The 16,909-nt window shown below is 31.3% G+C and overlaps 2 protein-coding genes across 2 annotated transcripts; one reads left to right on the top strand and one right to left on the bottom strand.

The window, feature by feature from the left end:
• The first annotated feature begins 3,854 nt into the window (after window positions 1–3,854).
• Window positions 3,855–6,062, top strand: LOC145086287 (tyrosine-protein phosphatase RLPH2-like). Its single transcript, XM_079024038.1, has 4 exons — window positions 3,855–4,540; window positions 4,609–4,676; window positions 4,754–4,933; window positions 5,694–6,062. Exons 1-4 carry the CDS (start codon window positions 4,012–4,014, stop codon window positions 5,856–5,858), a joined length of 942 nt encoding a protein of 313 aa, XP_078880164.1. The 5' UTR covers window positions 3,855–4,011; the 3' UTR covers window positions 5,859–6,062.
• A 3,267-nt stretch (window positions 6,063–9,329) lies between these two features.
• On the bottom strand, window positions 9,330–15,780 carry LOC145086286 (dnaJ protein ERDJ2-like). Its single transcript, XM_079024037.1, has 10 exons — window positions 15,643–15,780; window positions 14,380–14,646; window positions 14,067–14,283; window positions 13,269–13,375; window positions 12,899–13,116; window positions 11,656–11,833; window positions 11,453–11,572; window positions 11,068–11,154; window positions 10,871–10,981; window positions 9,330–10,286 (listed from the first exon to the last, which is right to left on the bottom strand). The coding sequence occupies exons 2-10, from the start codon at window positions 14,563–14,565 to the stop codon at window positions 9,465–9,467; spliced, it is 2,046 nt and encodes a 681-aa protein (XP_078880163.1). The 5' UTR covers window positions 14,566–14,646; window positions 15,643–15,780; the 3' UTR covers window positions 9,330–9,464.
• Between the last annotated feature and the right edge of the window lie 1,129 nt (window positions 15,781–16,909).

Here is a 16,909-nt window from a genome sequence, read left to right as displayed (position 1 = left end):
CTGATTGTAATAACAAATTTATCAAAATAATATTGTTTTTATTTATCAAAAAATATACACCTAAGAAAAAATATGTAACTTTTAAAATATAAAAAGTAAAAATAACCGTACCCAAGTATAATTTTTTAAACATTGTAAAAAATATATGTAACTTTTTTTACAACTCATAAACAATTTTTAATAAAGTTTTTTTTTCGTGAAAAAAATGTAAAAAAAATGTTCAATGTGAAAAGAATAAATACATAGTTTCAAACATTCTAAAAAGTTTACACCGCATAGAGTTTTAATAGATTAAAATATCATAAAACATTTAAAGTAAATTTGAAATATGTGTAAGTAACAAAAAAATTTAAAAAACATGAAAAATGTTAACAAAAAAGCTGTAAATTAATTTAAAAAGTATGATGTTTTGTTTAAAAAAAAGACTTATAATAAATAGTAAATAATATATATATATATATATATATATATATATATATATATATATATATATATATATATATCAAAACAAACTTTAGAAATAATTTTTTTTTTGAATTCAGGTATGTGAGACACATAAGTTAAAAAAACAAAAAAAATATATTGTAAAAAAAAAAAAGATGACAACGTAGATAAGATTTTTAAAAAAAATGTGATTGTTAATATTTTTTTATAAAGTATCATTTAAAATAAAAAGTTAATAAAAATAATTAGTTGGAATAATAAATAATAATTATATAGTTATATAATAAACAGATAATAAATTAAAAATAAAAAGTCAAAAAATACATAATCATATATATATATATATATATATATATATATATATATATATATATATATATATAAAAGAAATAGAAAGAAAGAAAATTACTTTTTTTTTAAAAAACAATGCAATGATTAGTATTAATGTCAATATAATAATTATATCATAATAATTAGCATCATTCACCTAAAAAGTAACCTAATAATATAGGTTGGTGTTGTAGATTGGTGTGTCTAAAGTAGGACCCTTAAGTTAACATACCCCAAAATACAAGATTCCTTGAATACTAGGCTTTATATCTACTTCAAACCTTTTAATTGGCTAAATACAAAACACTTTTAACATGAATAAATGCTTTCATGCTTTTCATGGTACAACCACACAACGTACTTTCTTATGAATAGTGCTTAGGCTTTTAATGTGCTAAACAAAACGTTTTTGCCATTCTTTCCATGCAACTACTACTATGTCTTTCCAATGTGTCCTAGGCACAGCTTTCAAATGTGATTTATGATTCATCTCCCATTTTTATATCGACATCGCTTTTTATCAAATATTAAAAAACTTAAGCGAAGTTAAATTTTGTAATAAAAATGTTTAATTACCCAAAAAATAGATGTGGGCATGGATCATGCTCATCACAAAAAAAAAAACTCGATCAAAGTAGGTCAAAAAGTTTTAGTCCGATGTAATCCGGTCTTAACATATGAATACCTTTGAAGAAGAACCAAAGCTGTTTTGTGGCAAGTAACAAGTTAGTGGCTAAAATGCTAGAAAATATCAAAACTACCAATCCGATTTTAAGAGAAATAGCATTGTTAAAATAAAAAAATAATAAAGACTGAAGAAATCAAAAATCATTTATATATAAACATAAAAGCTAATGTCATAACTCATAACTCATAAATTAGTAACTAACCATCTATTATTTTTTTAAATATTAGTGTTCTAAATAAATGCTTTGACGTATGGAGGTTAGGTGAAAAAAACAAATAGTTTTTTTTAATCTATTTATGGTATTGTTTTAATTAGGGATGAACATATGGACCGGGGAACCGGCCGGAACCGGTCCCAGAACAAGAACCGGAACCCGTCGGGCCGGAACCGATACTATAATTTCGTCAATTTTTGGAACCGGGACCCGGTAAGAACCGGTAGTTGGAATCGGCCCAAAACCGGGAACCGGACCGGATAACTCACTCAAATTTTGAAAGTTGCATAACTCACTCAATTTAACTTTTTTTTGACATGAATCTTTTTCCTACATGTAGCTTATGATTTGTAGTTAAGTTTAAACTATAAAAATGTTTGATTTGGTTAAAATTTGAATGAGTTACAAGCCCCGCAAGGAAGGATGTCAAATCAGAATATTTTTTTTATGTTTCAGCAATTAAATTTAATCTGACTTTGTTGTTCAAATGTGCATAACTCACTCAATTTAACTTGTTGTGACCTAAATCTAATTCCTACATCTATATTAGGATTTGTAGTTAAGTTTAGACTATAAAAACGTCTGATTTGGTTAAAAATTGAATGAGTTACAAGCCCCGCAAGGAATGGTGTCAAATCATAAATTTTTTATGTTTCAGCAATTAAATGTAATCTGACTTTGTTGTTCAAATGTGCATCTCACTCAATTTAACTTGTTTTGACCCGAATCTTTTTCCTACATGTAGATTAAGATTTGTAGTTAAGTTTAGACTATAAAAACACTTGATTTTGTTATAAATTGAATGAGTTACAAGTCCCACAAAGAAATGTGTCAAATCAGAATTTTTTATGTTACAACATTTAAACATAATCTAACTTTGTTGTTTAAATATGCATAACTCACTCAATTTAAGTTTTTTTTACCTGAATTTTTTTTCTACACCTAGTTTAGATTTTATAGTTAAGTTTAGACTATAAAAACGCTTGATTTGGTTAAAAATTAAATGAGTTACAAGCCTCACAAAGAAACGTGTCAAATCAGACCGGTTCCAAAATCGAAAACCCGGCAAAAACCGAAACCGATTAGGGATGGCAAAAAAAACCCAAACCCGATGGGGAAACCCGAAACCCGATTATTTCGGGTCAGGTAACGGGTCGTTATCAGGTTTTTTATCGGTTTCGGGGCAGGGAGTGGGTTATCCTCGCCCCGACCCGACCCGCCCTGATTATATATATATATATATATATATATATATATATATATATATATGTTAATTGCACGCATTCAAAGATAAAATAGTTACTATGGACACTCTTTTTAGTTATTAACAATCCGGTGTGAATGATATTTTTTATGTTTTGACGTATTACACTAAAATTAAATCAAATAATTATTAATATAACATCGAGTTAATTTTATTAAAGTGATTCATTATATTTTTAATTGAAAAGGGAGGCTAGAACACATAATTTTTTATAAGACATCGGGGTACCCTAAAACGGAATAAAAATCGTTATGAATTGTTGTAAACCCGATAAGATACCCGAAACCCGACGGGAAAACCCGAACCCAACGGGGTGCCCCAATAAGATACCCGAAAGATATCGGGGCGGGTTTGGGAAACCATGCCCCGCCCCGAACCCACCCCATTGCCATTCCTAGAACCGGTAGAACCGTCGGGCCGGTTCGGCTCTTGATTTTAGCCGAAGCCGGTTCCCGGGTTGTTCCCGGGTCGGGCCGGTTCCAGCCGGTTCGATCTGTTTGCTCATGCCTAGTTTTAGTCCATGTTTTGAAAACCGGACCGGACCGACTGGTTCGATCGGGAATCGGTCCCGGACCTGATTCTTTAAGGCAAAAAAACCGGTATTCGTGTGAACCGGTGAAAACCGGTCCGGTTGAACCGGTCAAAACCGGAAATCTTAAAAAATATTTATTTTTTTCATTTTTTGTATTTTTATATAATTAAATATAATTATGACATCATCCAGTTTTTCTGGTTTTTGAGACCGGTTGGACCACTTGAACCATCGAACCAGTAAGACGACCGGTTCGGTCTCCGGTCCGGTTTTCAAAACTTTGGTTTTAGTTTTAATAGTGTTTCTAAAAATACAACCCATTGGACCGGTGATTGGTTCATTTCTAACCCGGTTCGGACTTCGGACCACATCTCCTTGAAATTGCAGAAGTTCAAGAACTTGATCAAAACAGAGTTGGATTTTTTTTGGAAAATTTTAACGAAAAAATCTTGAAAAAACGACAAACCTTTTTCTTAATTCGTTTCATTCCTGATTCCACCATTCATTTCCCACCCAGAAACACACACACACTCGAAATCATGTCAATCGCACCTCCAACAACCACCAAACCAAAGGTCGTGATTTGCATCGGCGACATCCATGGATACATAACCAAGCTCCAAAATCTCTGGTCCAATCTCCAAACCCTAATCCCACCTTCCGATTTCCACTACGCCCGCATCATCTTCCTCGGCGATTACTGTGACCGAGGCCCCCATACTCGCGAAGTTCTAGATTTCCTAATCGCACTTCCTTCCAAATACCCAAATCAATCCCACGTCTTCCTCGCCGGCAACCATGATTTCGCGTTCGCAGCGTTTCTAGGAGCCATCCCACCGCCGCCAGACGGATCGGCGTTTTCCGATACGTGGGAGGAGTTTAAGCCGAGCGAAGAAAGAGAAGGGTGGTATAAAGATGATGGGTATGAGAAGATGCATTTGCAAGGGAGAAGATGGGCTGGGAAGATTACTGTTAAGTTTAATACTGCTAAAGGAACAGAGTATAAGGGTTCGATTTATGATGCTGGAACCACATTCGAATCTTATGGTGTTCCTCATGGATCTTCTGGTATGTATTTCACTTTAAATGTTGTGATTAAATTAATTCCATGATTAAGTTGTGAATGGATTGTATAGATTTGATGAAAGCAGTTCCTGATAACCACAAAAAGTTTCTTTCTAATTTGGTTTGGATCTATGAAGAGGTTAGAATTTTAACTTGTTTTTGTTCTTAAAATACCCTCTATATTCTTGGATTGTATCTTATGATCATTTTATTTAGGAGAATGTGTCCATAGAGACAGAAAATGGACTTCAATCTTGTAAATTAATCGCTGTTCATGGGGGTTTGGAAAAAGGGAAAGATGTGAAAGAACAAATTAAATATTTAAAAGAAAAAGACACGAGAATTCCAAAGGTGGAGCCACTTAGTGGAAGAAAGAGTGTGTGGGACATCCCCGAGGTAAATCTAAAATCTTAAAATGTTAAATGCAAGAAATAACAATGTATTTTTATTTATTTGTGTATCATAGCATCTTACTTTCGTTTTATTATTATATAACATTATACTTTTAAGTTTTTCTTGTTAAGGTGTTGTACTTTGAAAAATCTACCTAGTCTAGTATTATATGTTCGAGAGTAGAGTATAATTTTGGTCCCTGAGTATAGCTGATTTTTTCAATTTTGGTCCCAGACAGGTCCTTTTTGAGGTTGTTGTAAAGTTTTGGTCATTGTTTAAAGTAAAATGACTGTATTTTTTAACCAAAATCGCAAAAATCGTTTATACTCAGGTGACCAAAAATAGTCATTTTACTTGGAACAGTAAGCAAAAACATTACAAAAACTTCAAATAAGGACCAAAATAGCAAGATAACTTTTTGGACTAAAATTGGAAAAATTAACTATACTAAGGGACCAAAAATGTGATTTGTTCTTTTGGTTTTTTTTCCTTATTAGGACATTACATTTTAAAAAAGTTACATTATAGCAGATTAGCAGTGAAATTTGTTTTGTATTTGGATGGCATTGCTATAATTGTGTAAAATTTTCAAATAAAATATTGTGATAGGAAGAAATGAAAGTATGATACGATTCCATTCTCCCCCACATGTACATGTATTACCCGTAATAGCGATTTTCTTTTATTTCTTCACTTATAATGGCAATGTAGATTGTTTTTTTATACATAATGATATTTCTAATTAATATTTGATATGAATTAGGAATTGAGCAAAAGCGCAACAATTGTGGTAAGTGGTCACCATGGGAAGCTTCATGTAGATGGTCTTAGACTGATTATTGATGAAGGCGGTGGAATGGAACAAAATCCGGTGGCGGCGATTGTGCTCCCTTCAAAAACTATTGTCCGAGACACCGATAAATTATAAGAAATATTAGAATCATAAGTAAAAAAATGGTGATATTTTTTTGTAGAGTCGGATGTTATGATTCTTATTAATAATTGCAAGAAATATTAGCTTCATACATAAAAAAAATGGTGATATTTTTTTGTAGAGGCAGATGTTGTGATTCTTATTAATAATTACAAGAAATATTAGCTTCATAAATAAAAAAATGGTGATATTTTTTTATAGAGTCAAATGTTGTGATTCTTATTAATAATTACAAGAAATATTAGCTTCATAAGTAAAACAAAATGGTGATATTTTTTTTGTAGAGCATGTTGTGATTCTTATTAATAATTACAAGAAATATTAGCTTCATAAGTAAAAAAAAATAAAAAAATAATAGTGTTATTTTTTTTAAAGTTAGATGTTGTAATTTTTATTAATAATTACAAGAAATATTAGCTTCATAAGTAAAAAAAATGATGATATTTTTTTTTTGTTGAGTCTGATTTTTATTAATAATTATAAGAAATATTAGCTTCATAAGTAAAAGAAATTATGATTTTTTTGTAGAGTGAAATGTTATGATTCTTATTAATAATTTTGATATGGCATGAACAAAGATCATGATTGAGGTGTATAATCTCACTAGTGGCATGGTTTTGGAAGAATAAGATTCTAGTGGTAAGATTCAAATACATTTCTTTGGAACAAGACCAAAATTGATAGAAATTTTTTGCTGCCAAAATTGCAAAAATAAGAAACACTCAAGACCAAAAATGTAGTTTGCTCTTTTAATTTTAAAGTAAGGACCAAAAAAAATGTTACAAAAACTTTAAATAAAGACGAAAATTTGTCATATAAATCTTTTTAGGACCAAAATTACAATAATAAGATGAGTAAAAAAAATGTAATTTACTCTAATTTTCATTCTCATAACCATGGTTCTAAAAGGCGTGTCTTATTATTACACGAGTTTTTTTCAAAAGCGTGAGTTTTTTTTGTTTTTGGTTTTCCTTTTTTTTAGCAGGCTTAAAACAATTGAGTTTTGTTAACTTTTTTTTATATATAAATTAAATGATAATATAACACTTCTAACAACTCGATATATTTGATATAATTTTATAATTATATGATTTATTTTTTTTTAATATATATAAAATTGTCCTGTCTTAAAAAACGTATGGCTCGTCATGTCTTACGCTTGATGTTGCTGTTAAGCTCACGCCTCATTCCATTTAGAACCTTACTAATAACTACTTATGTAACTTTCTTTAATTACGAAATTGCCCTTAAACTTTATAAAATTAAATTCCATACACCAATTTGATAATAAAGATCAAGTATGGCAAAAATACACGAACTCGACGTGAGAAATCAAACCTGGGATTTTTGATACAGGTAAATGGTTATGGGACAGATATGAGCTTTTTTCTAAAACATTTCACCGGTTTGTGATGGTTATAAGGGTTATACTAGTCCAATTATTTAATAACATTTACCTAACCTCAAACGATTTATATTTTTATACTACTTATAATTTTATTATTAATATATATAATTTAAAATTTATATGTTAGTATTATATGTAATAATTAAAACAGAAAGTTTGTTATGTAATTATTGATTAAACATCGACACCAACAACTGTTAGATTTTAAAATTCCTGACCTTAGAAATTTAAATTATTAAAATTCATATAGTTTTTTTTTGGAGGATATTGTTATCATATTTTAGGTATTGAAAACCCAATGGGCAATGGTTACATATTAGTCGGGTACCCGACAGAACCAAGTTCGGGATATGGTTTTATAAAGAGTTACGGGACTAGAATCACACAATACCCAATTCATACTCACCCATTGTTATCCCTAAGGCTATAATAATGGTCACAAGCAATCCACTAGAAAAATATTATCATTTATAGGCCATGTTATATCCACTACATGTTTACTACCAAATCACTAGCCCTTCGAAATAGTTATCACTTCACTGTATTTTTTATTTTATTTTATTTTATTTTCTTTTGACAATAGATTAAATAAAAAAACTAATTAATAAACATAAATAAATATTTTACATTACTTAAAACCTCATTACATAAATTTAAAACCTAAATTATTAAAAAAAAAACATAAAAAACGTAAAACTTTAAAACCTAAATTATTAAAAAAAAACATAGAAATTTAAACCTAAATTACTAAAAAAACGGTCAGAACCGTTCAAAACCGGTTTGAAACCGGATCGGATTTACAAGGAAACTGGTTTGATGTCATCAAACTGGATCGGATTGGAGCTTTGTGCATCTCTACAAATGATCAATATGCATATATTAATTACATGCAATTGTTAACATCCTCAACCCAACAACAACCTCTATTCACTAATCTTGCATCTAAATGTGCAAATGTCGTAGCAGGAAGAAATCGGCAACGCGCAATCGGGTCAGTTTTTGGAATCGTATTTTAGACCACTTTCACACACTCTTAGAAATGGAAATGGACTGAACGTATGATGCGGCCAATGCAAAATGACGTGACCTACGAGCAGCTTGCACCAAATTTAATGGCATATCTGACAATCTTAAAAATATGGACAAAAACGGTAGCAACGATTTTATCAACCGCATTATACAATACAAAGTTACTAACAATAGTAAACCTATCCGGCAACCAAAAGGTGTGAGAAGTTTGTCGTAACGGTGCAAATGGGTCATTTATCCGGATACAACGCATTCGGGCTCTACTACCGTTTAGCCTAATAAAGATGTCAAACTAGATATTATTCTTATTTCGACACAAAAACAAGATATCATAATAAACAATTGAAATAAACCATAATATCTATTCTAATAAATAAATATCTGTTTTGCAACATATCATATTCTCATTTATTTGTAGTTATTTTAAATTAGTTTTTTTCAGAAGTCATTTTATAGTTTTTTTCATTTTATTAAATTTCATATAATATTTAAATATAATATTTACAATAAAGATATAAATAAATGCATATGAATTTCTAAAATTGATTTTCTTTCTAATTTCAAAATTTCTAAACTAAAACCTTTTTAGTTTTCTTTATTTATTTAATCTAATTCTAAATTATTTGTTTAAATTTAAAAGAGAAAAAAAAAACATTTTAATTTTAATAATTTAATATTTTTCTTATAAATTCAAACTCTCCAGTTTAGAATTTGACATTTAATTTTTTTTAAATAAACTCATATAATAAATAGTGGTAATCATATAAATCAAATTACATAGAGATTAATATCATGACTTTTTAACGGTAAACTATATAAACTCCAATACATTGGTCTAAAATGATATTCATATAATAAACAACGAATAGTTTTTAAAATTGCAATATGTAAGCAACTAGACCTAATTTGTTTTCTTTTTTCAAACATCAATCTAAATCAAAATCCAATACAACAAAAGATGATTAACAAATATATAAATAACGAAAGTTATTTCCCTAGATAATATATGACTAAGCAAACACCAAAACTCTAAAAATGTATGGATTCTACTTTAAAGTCATTAATTATTATGAAATGTTCTAAACAAATTTTGAAAATTCAGTCCAAAGTCATAACTTACAAACCAAAGTATATATTAAAAAGAAAAAAAAGAAAACTATCTTCTAATTCTCTTTCTTATCCTCATCATTATCATTATCCTCATCATCATCATTCACATCATCATCATCATCCACAACCTCATGTTCCACATCCTCTTCATCTTCACTATACTCACTCTCATCATCATCATACAACTCATCCTCCTCCACTTCCTCCTCCTCACCACCATCCTCCACACCCTCCTCCACCACCGCCACCCCGCCTCTCATCCCCGCCCTACTCCTCTTCAACACCTTCAACTTCAAACTCATTTTCGTATCACACCCCAACCACGAATCACTCAAACAAAACAAAGTCAAATTATAAGTCCCTTCCTCCGGCGCCAAGAACCGCCCAATCACCAACCTCGACCCGTTCCTCACCTTCTCCACCGCCTCCTTCACCGCCAAATTCAACTCCTTCGGGGTGGCCCCCGCCCATTCCTTCGACTCCCGGATGACTTTCGGGGCGGCGATTAGGGCGGCGGATTCGTCCATGAAGCTCACTTTTTGGGAGATCCATACGCTGTTGGATGTGGGGTCCGCTAAAAGGAGCCAAAAGTTTTCTTCTTTGTGGAAAGGGTAGTTTGGGCAATGTGGGAGGGAACGGATTTTGTGGTTGGAGCGGTTGAGTGTGACCCAACCACGCATAGTTACGATATCGCCCTCCTGGATTGCTTCTTCGCCTTCGGTTTCACATTTGATATCGAAGGTTATTGATGGTAATGTCTCGAGCACGGTTTCGATGTCTTGGGATTGGAGTGGGGAGAAGCCCGCGGTTTTTGTTAGGAGGTCGAAACGGTCTTGTTGGGTTAGGTCGCGGAAGTCCTCGAAAGTACGGATTTTCTGTTTCAGGGGTAAAATGGTCATTTACTGTTTAATCTGACTAAGATAGTTATCATGTAATCATATATACGATAATGAGATGGTCATGTAAAGGGTAAAATGGTCATTTAATGTTTTAAAGAAATATCATGTTTAATCTAAGATAGTGATGATGTGGTAGTTAAGTAGTGGAAGTCCTCAAAAGTAGAGATTTTCTGTGAAGGGCAAAATGGTCATTTACTGTTTGATGGAAATATTGTGTTTAAGCGAAGAAAGTAAGGATGGAGTAGTAAGTTATTAAATGATATGTTTATGTAAAGGGTGAAATGGTCATTTACTGTTTAATCTAAAGATGGTAATGATATATGTTCATGTAAAGGGTAAAATGGTCATTTTGCAAGAATAGAAAAGTGCTTGGATAAATAATGCTATTCTTTGGAAATCAAAGGAAAAGGTTTAGGATTTAGTTTTGTAAAAAATTGGAACATAATTCCATAGTAAAGTGCTTAATGTACAAAGACTTTCTTTCTTGAAGTAAAATGTCCAGATTAAAAAAAAAAAAAAAAAAAAAAAAAAGTTGAAAGTATGTTGCTATTTTTACATACCTTTCTGGCAAGCTTTTTAAGAACAGCCTCACTGAAATGTGGGAGTTGCAAAAAAGGGGCAATTCCTTCAACAGACCCTCCAACTGGCTTCCGTGCACTCAATGGAACTCCCTACATGTCAAATTTTTATAATAATAATATTATTAGTAATCATTAATTATAATGATTATATATAAAAAAAAAAAAAAAAAAAGCACCTGTATTATACACTGTGAGAGCTCAACCACCCCAATTGCAGGTCTCAGCCACCCGTGTCCATGTGGGGGCCGCTGTAGAACCGCCATCTACAACAAGAAAAAATATACCTTTTTTTAGATAAAAAATTACCATGTTGATTCATAAGTAACGAGGGTATTTTGGTCATTTAATAAAAAAGGAAGAAAGAAACTAATGACTAATCTCCTTCCATTCCAGCCTCCCGTAAGAAGGATGAAATCCATCAAACATGGAATTCAAAGATTTCAACCAAACTAAATTCCCTCCATTTGGCACTATGGAATGGAATCTTGGATTCCAATTCCGGTTGTGAAGCAAAAAAAAGAATTTCCCTTTATAACAAGTAAAGACAAAGTATAGAGATACCTTCATTAACTCTTCAAGAAGGCGAGGAGCAACTTCAAGTATACGTCTAAAATCACGTTGTAAAGAGGGAGTCAAACATCCTGACTCACGAGTTAATTGAGCTTGAACTAATAACTCAGTCTGCAATTTTTTTTAAAAAAAATATATTAATAGAAAAAGAAAAAAAAAGATTATTAAAAAATTTAAAGGAAGATTAAAAAAACCTTGACTAGAGCGGGATGTTGCTTCCAAAATTTAGCTTGTTCTTGTTTAATATTTTTAAGGTCAAGATTTAATTCACTTCTGACAAGAACAAAAAGTCTCTGAAGAGGCTCTCCATCACTTCTACGCACTGGAATCTCCATGTATTCAGCAGCTTTTATGAACACATCCATCACCTTACTGTAATTAATTTTTCAAATAGTTAAATTAATTATTTTGGTCATATTTTTATACTTAACTTGAAACTTTCTAAAACATTGGTTATAACACCACTTATAACACTACTTTATTTTGGTCAAAGTTTTTTTTATGAATTCAGTCTTCTAATTTTTTTAGTAGTGCATTTTTTAAATGATTTTTTGTTTTTTATGTAACTTGTAAGTAACTGATTATGAAAGTTGTTACAATTGGTTTATATAATAGTGGGTTTGCTTTACATGTTACCTAACTTTTGTTTTTACAGTTTCCACCCAAGTTTTAAAATTTGTTACGAATTTGGTCTCAACTTTTTTTTTTATGAATTTGCAACTTTGGTTTTACGTGTTTTTTATTTAAATTAGTTTGTTTTTGGTGTTTAGTTTTTATTATGAATTCGTCTTCTGATTTTTTTAGTAGTGCATTTTTTAAAGGATTTTTTGTTTTTTATAGATTTAAAAAAAAAAATTGGATTTAAATTTTTTGTATGTTCGTTTTTATGCATTTAAAGATTGTAAAAAAAATGCTTTTTACATGTTTGTTTTTACAAATTTGAAAAAAATGGTAAAAAGCACGTAAGGGTTGTAAAAAATTTAAAACAAAAAAAAAACGCACTAATTTGTTTTTACAAAAACGAATTTGTAAAAGAAAAAACATTCATAATAGAAACTTGTAAATAAACATGTAAAGGTTGTAAAAAATCTTCAAAAACATGCATAAAAACAGATATGCAAAAAAATTAGAAAGAAAAAACTAAATTGTAAAAGAAACTAAGTTTCAAAAAACATATAGAAACAAATTTGCCAAAAAAAAAAAAAGTTGGGACCAAATCTGTAACAAATCCATTAAAATAAATAGATTTGTAGCTAAAATCAATATAATAGCAAAACCACATTGTGTTTTTCTTCATTTTGCAATGAAAAATTGGTATTTCTTTAATGGTGAGAAAAGTATATAATGGCTTAATCACTAGAGAAAATAGTAAAGTTGCTAAATTGATAAAATGGTGAAAGTAAAAATGTTGAATTATAGTTTTAAAAAAAAAAGTACCTTGGAGCCAAAGAGGGTTTCATAAGATAGAAATATGCAGATAAAGTATGCTTCAAGACATAGTTTCCAGTATATTTAGATGATCTTGATAAGTACATAACAGCCATCACCAAGGGCATAATAATGCAAATCCCAACAATTCCAAGTAAATTCACTGCCCCTGATGTCCCATCAATATTCAATAGAAACTGAGGGAGAGCAATTCCCATTTGTAGCCCCTGTTTTTTTCACAAATCAATTCAACAAATTAATAATAGACTTTGATTTGTGTAATCAATGTTTTCAAGGAACTGTAAAAATTGAATAACTTTTAGCTTTTCACTTATAAGTTACAAGGGTAATTTGGTCTTTTAAGAAGATTATGGTGTACCTGTCTGCCATCAGGATGACCATATTTTTCAAAATTCTCACGTGATATTGGATCTGTTAGAGCTTGATAAGCCTTGGATATATATTCCACAAAATAATTATGTGCCTCTGAAAAAGAAAATAAAAAGTTATCACTAATAGACTTAGGCTATGTTACGCATACTAGCTGATAGCTGAAAAGCTAACTGTTATATGAAAAGCTAGCTGATAAAAAATGACGTTTAGGTTATGTTTGGCGCGCCACAGCTAGCTGATAAGCTAGCTTATTTTTCGAGCTTTTTTATGTTGTCGTGTTTGGTAAGCCAAAAAGTAGCTTATAAGCTAGCTTATTAAAAAGCTACTTAGACTAGCTTTTTGAGAGCTTTTTAAAAATTTTCCAAAAATACCCCCTAATTCATTATAGAAACACATTCATTTAAAATGTCCTTTTATGTCATTTTATACATTTCAGCTAGCTTTTCAGCTAGTTTTACCAAACATCATTTTTTATCAGCTAGCTTTTTATTTAACAGCTAGCTTTTCAGCTATCCGCTAGCTTTTCAGCTAGTACGCCAAACATAGCCTTAGTAAAAGTAGTTGATAAGCTAATTGAAAGATATAAAAAGACATAAATAGGCATTTAGAACAATATGCTTTTTAAAAAGCTAGCTTATAAGCTACTTTGTGGATTGCTAAACATGACAACTTAAAAAAGCTCAAAAAATAAGCTAGTTGTAGCACCTCAAACACAACCTTAAAGGGTTAGAAATTTAGAATATAAATTAAAACAGTTGGTGAAAAACTTAAAATAATTATCCACCTGGATCTGGATTTTTATCAGGGTGATATTGGATGGAAAGTCTCCTATATGCTTTCTTGATTTCTGAATCTGTAGCTCCATGTTCTAATCCAAGAATACTAAACGGTTCAAAGATTTCCACTTCATGACTACTACTCTTTATGTGATATGCCAACAACACCATGATCACCCATAGCATAAGAAGAGTCAAGTTGCTATAGGTTGAAAAGTTTGATATCTGTTTATTAAATAAAACCAAAAAAAGAATTCAGAAATGTGTTAGATTACATTATATATAAAACTGAAATAAAAGATTATGAATCATTATACTCACACGTCTAAATATAGACTTGTGGTACTTTCCAGATTGTAAGCAGACTGAACATTGACACTTGGCGATTTTGGCCTTCTTTGTAGCTAAATGGTATAACTGGAATATTGTGTAAGGTACTAAAGGAAGAGCCAATATGGAGAAGATAAAGATTGGAAAAAGAGTATTGCTATCTTCTGATGCAGCCATGTTGATTGTTGAATTTGGAAAGTTATTCTTCTTGGATATGATACGCCTTTGCCAGGTGGCAAACCTGGATTGGAGGTTATACTGAGAAGGGAAGTATGTAACATTAGGTAAGAAAAAGAGAAGCTTGATTTGTTATCATATGAATGACTGACTTAAGTCATTGGTTAAAATACATGATCAGCAATGATTATAGAAACTAATAATCAAAATAAGAAGATAGGGATACTTATGAATTATGATATAAACACATGCATACAATCAATTTTATTCTACTTCGAACGACTAATGCGTAAATCTTTTTCCAATTATAAACAAGTAAAAGGACAAATAAGGTTTACAGAGACTAATGTAAATATGTAATCATCTCAAAATTCTGTTTTAAAACCCTCTATCAAAGGGTTATTTTTAGTTTTAGAATCAAAACAAGCAGCTTTTTTCCCCTTAGTCAAGCCTTTATTAGCAACTACCAAAAACTCAATTTCAATGAATAGGGGTCGCCTCTATGTATAGAATAGCATTTAGTTTTATACAAAAAACCTTAACTAGCTTTCTCCCAAAAGTAAACAAATACAGCCTCGATATGTTTAAGAGATGATCAACATTCAACAATTGTCAACATGATAACATCAATAAGCCTCGAGATACCTAGAGTCCTAGACTCTTGAGAATTGAGATCAACCTAGTTAGCTAATCATCAGTTTTAACCATGTAGATGCAGAAAGATTTGATGTAGTGATTGTTTATTTTTCTTAAAACAGCAACACTTGTCGAATTTGTAACCTAAATGGTTTTTCATCGAACCTTTATAAGTGAATTCGACAACCATGTAAAAGAAAAAAAAAACTTTACCTAATTACTTATGTAGAAACAATGGAGCACAATTTAACTACAAACAGAACTAAACAATCGATTCATACATATAAATATGTATGTATACAAACGCAATTACGAACATACACCGAAATGGAAGATGAAAAGACTAAGATAATTCTGATAAAGTCGAGTAACACGAATCGGCAACCATAAGAAGCATAAACATTTGATAAGGATTTTGAAACTGTTAAGTGATTGGTTTACCTTGTGGGGGTTTCAGTTTATAAGATTTGTTGATCGGAAGTCGACCGGAGAAAGTCGGAACCTGACCTGGTTTAGGACTTTGCTATACGCAAATGGAGCCCTAGTTATTTAGATCTTACGTAACTAAACGTACTTTCGTATTTATGACTCATCGGGTACGCCAAGGTTTTCCTTTTTCTTAAACTTTTCCTTTTTTACCTTTTTTTTATTAAAAATGATAAATATCTTTTACGATAATTATACAAATTGTGCATGGTTTGGGATGATTTGTTATACGGGTTTCGCTGGTCAAATTTGGGTTCGTGAGTCAAATTCAGATTCACGGTTTGACGGGTCGGCAGATTAACCAAAATATTATTTGAGTAATACTGAGAATCAATTTTATTTAGAGCACGCAACATGTATATGCTGATAGAAACAGTTGCATAACTTGGATCTAATATATTATACGGTAAATTTTTCCAAATGAAGGTCATTGGTTCAAATCTTCTCAGACTGCAGGAGGGCATTATGCATAATCGCTTGCAAATGCAAGACAAGATGTCTATGTGTTTTCATCAAATGGTGAAATACCTTCGGCGTCCCTACTTTAAAACAGTAATATATATATATATATATATATATATATATATATATATATATATATATATATATGTGTGTGTGTGTGGGTTGACCTGTGAACTCAAATACTAACTTGAACACGATCCATTTATTTGACAGTTAATGGGTTAGAATCAAAACTCGTTTATTTTCGTGTCGAGATTCTGTCATCCCTAATAACTATTTTTTAACTCGCGTAGTCTTTAGGGGAAATGACCTATTAGGGTATTTAACTATTGCCTTTGTACTTAATTGGACACTTTCCTTTTTTTTTGTATCTCATTTACCATTGAACTTGTTGTATGTGTTCACAGAAACCATTGAAACCGGCTATTGAAGGTTTCCGAGAAATTCTTATCTTCGGCGACTCTCCGGTCGTCTTCTCCGGCGAGCCTCCGATAAAAATGAGTTTTTTCCGGCGGACTTTTCTCGACTACCATCCAAGCGGCATCCACCATCGATGTTGCTGCTTAGCTTTCTCCACCCTCCCCTCTCTCCCTTCTGTCGATATGATGCCAGAAAAAGGTAGAAGGGACGCAGGCAGCAAGCCACCTGCCACCTCCTCTTGCCATCACCGGAACCCACCTGCCACCTCCCTTTTGCCGTCGGTAAACCACCATTACCACCTCATGCTGCTTGCTGCTGCTATAAGTCATCAAGACGAGAC

Source organism: Lactuca serriola, chromosome 2 (assembly GCF_051521515.1).
Source record: "Lactuca serriola cultivar US96UC23 chromosome 2, Lser_US96UC23_V15, whole genome shotgun sequence".
NCBI lineage: Eukaryota > Viridiplantae > Streptophyta > Magnoliopsida > Asterales > Asteraceae > Lactuca > Lactuca serriola.
The sequence above is the reverse complement of the archived record's forward strand: the minus strand, read 5'-3'. Positions and strand labels throughout refer to the sequence as shown.

Bases quoted from the DNA above. Each gene is read 5' to 3' on its own strand.
- LOC145086287 (XM_079024038.1), top strand. From the start codon at position 4,012: ATGTCAATCGCACCTCCAACAACCACCAAACCAAAGGTCGTGATTTGC. The intron at 4,541-4,608 runs GTATGTATTTCA...TGGATTGTATAG, and splicing joins TGTTCCTCATGGATCTTCTG to ATTTGATGAAAGCAGTTCCT. The intron at 4,934-5,693 runs GTAAATCTAAAA...GATATGAATTAG, and splicing joins GTGTGTGGGACATCCCCGAG to GAATTGAGCAAAAGCGCAAC.
- LOC145086286 (XM_079024037.1), bottom strand. From the start codon at position 14,565: ATGGCTGCATCAGAAGATAGCAATACTCTTTTTCCAATCTTTATCTTC. The intron at 13,117-13,268 runs GTACACCATAAT...TGAAAAAAACAG, and splicing joins GTCATCCTGATGGCAGACAG to GGGCTACAAATGGGAATTGC. The intron at 10,982-11,067 runs GTGCTTTTTTTT...TTTGACATGTAG, and splicing joins TCTCACAGTGTATAATACAG to GGAGTTCCATTGAGTGCACG.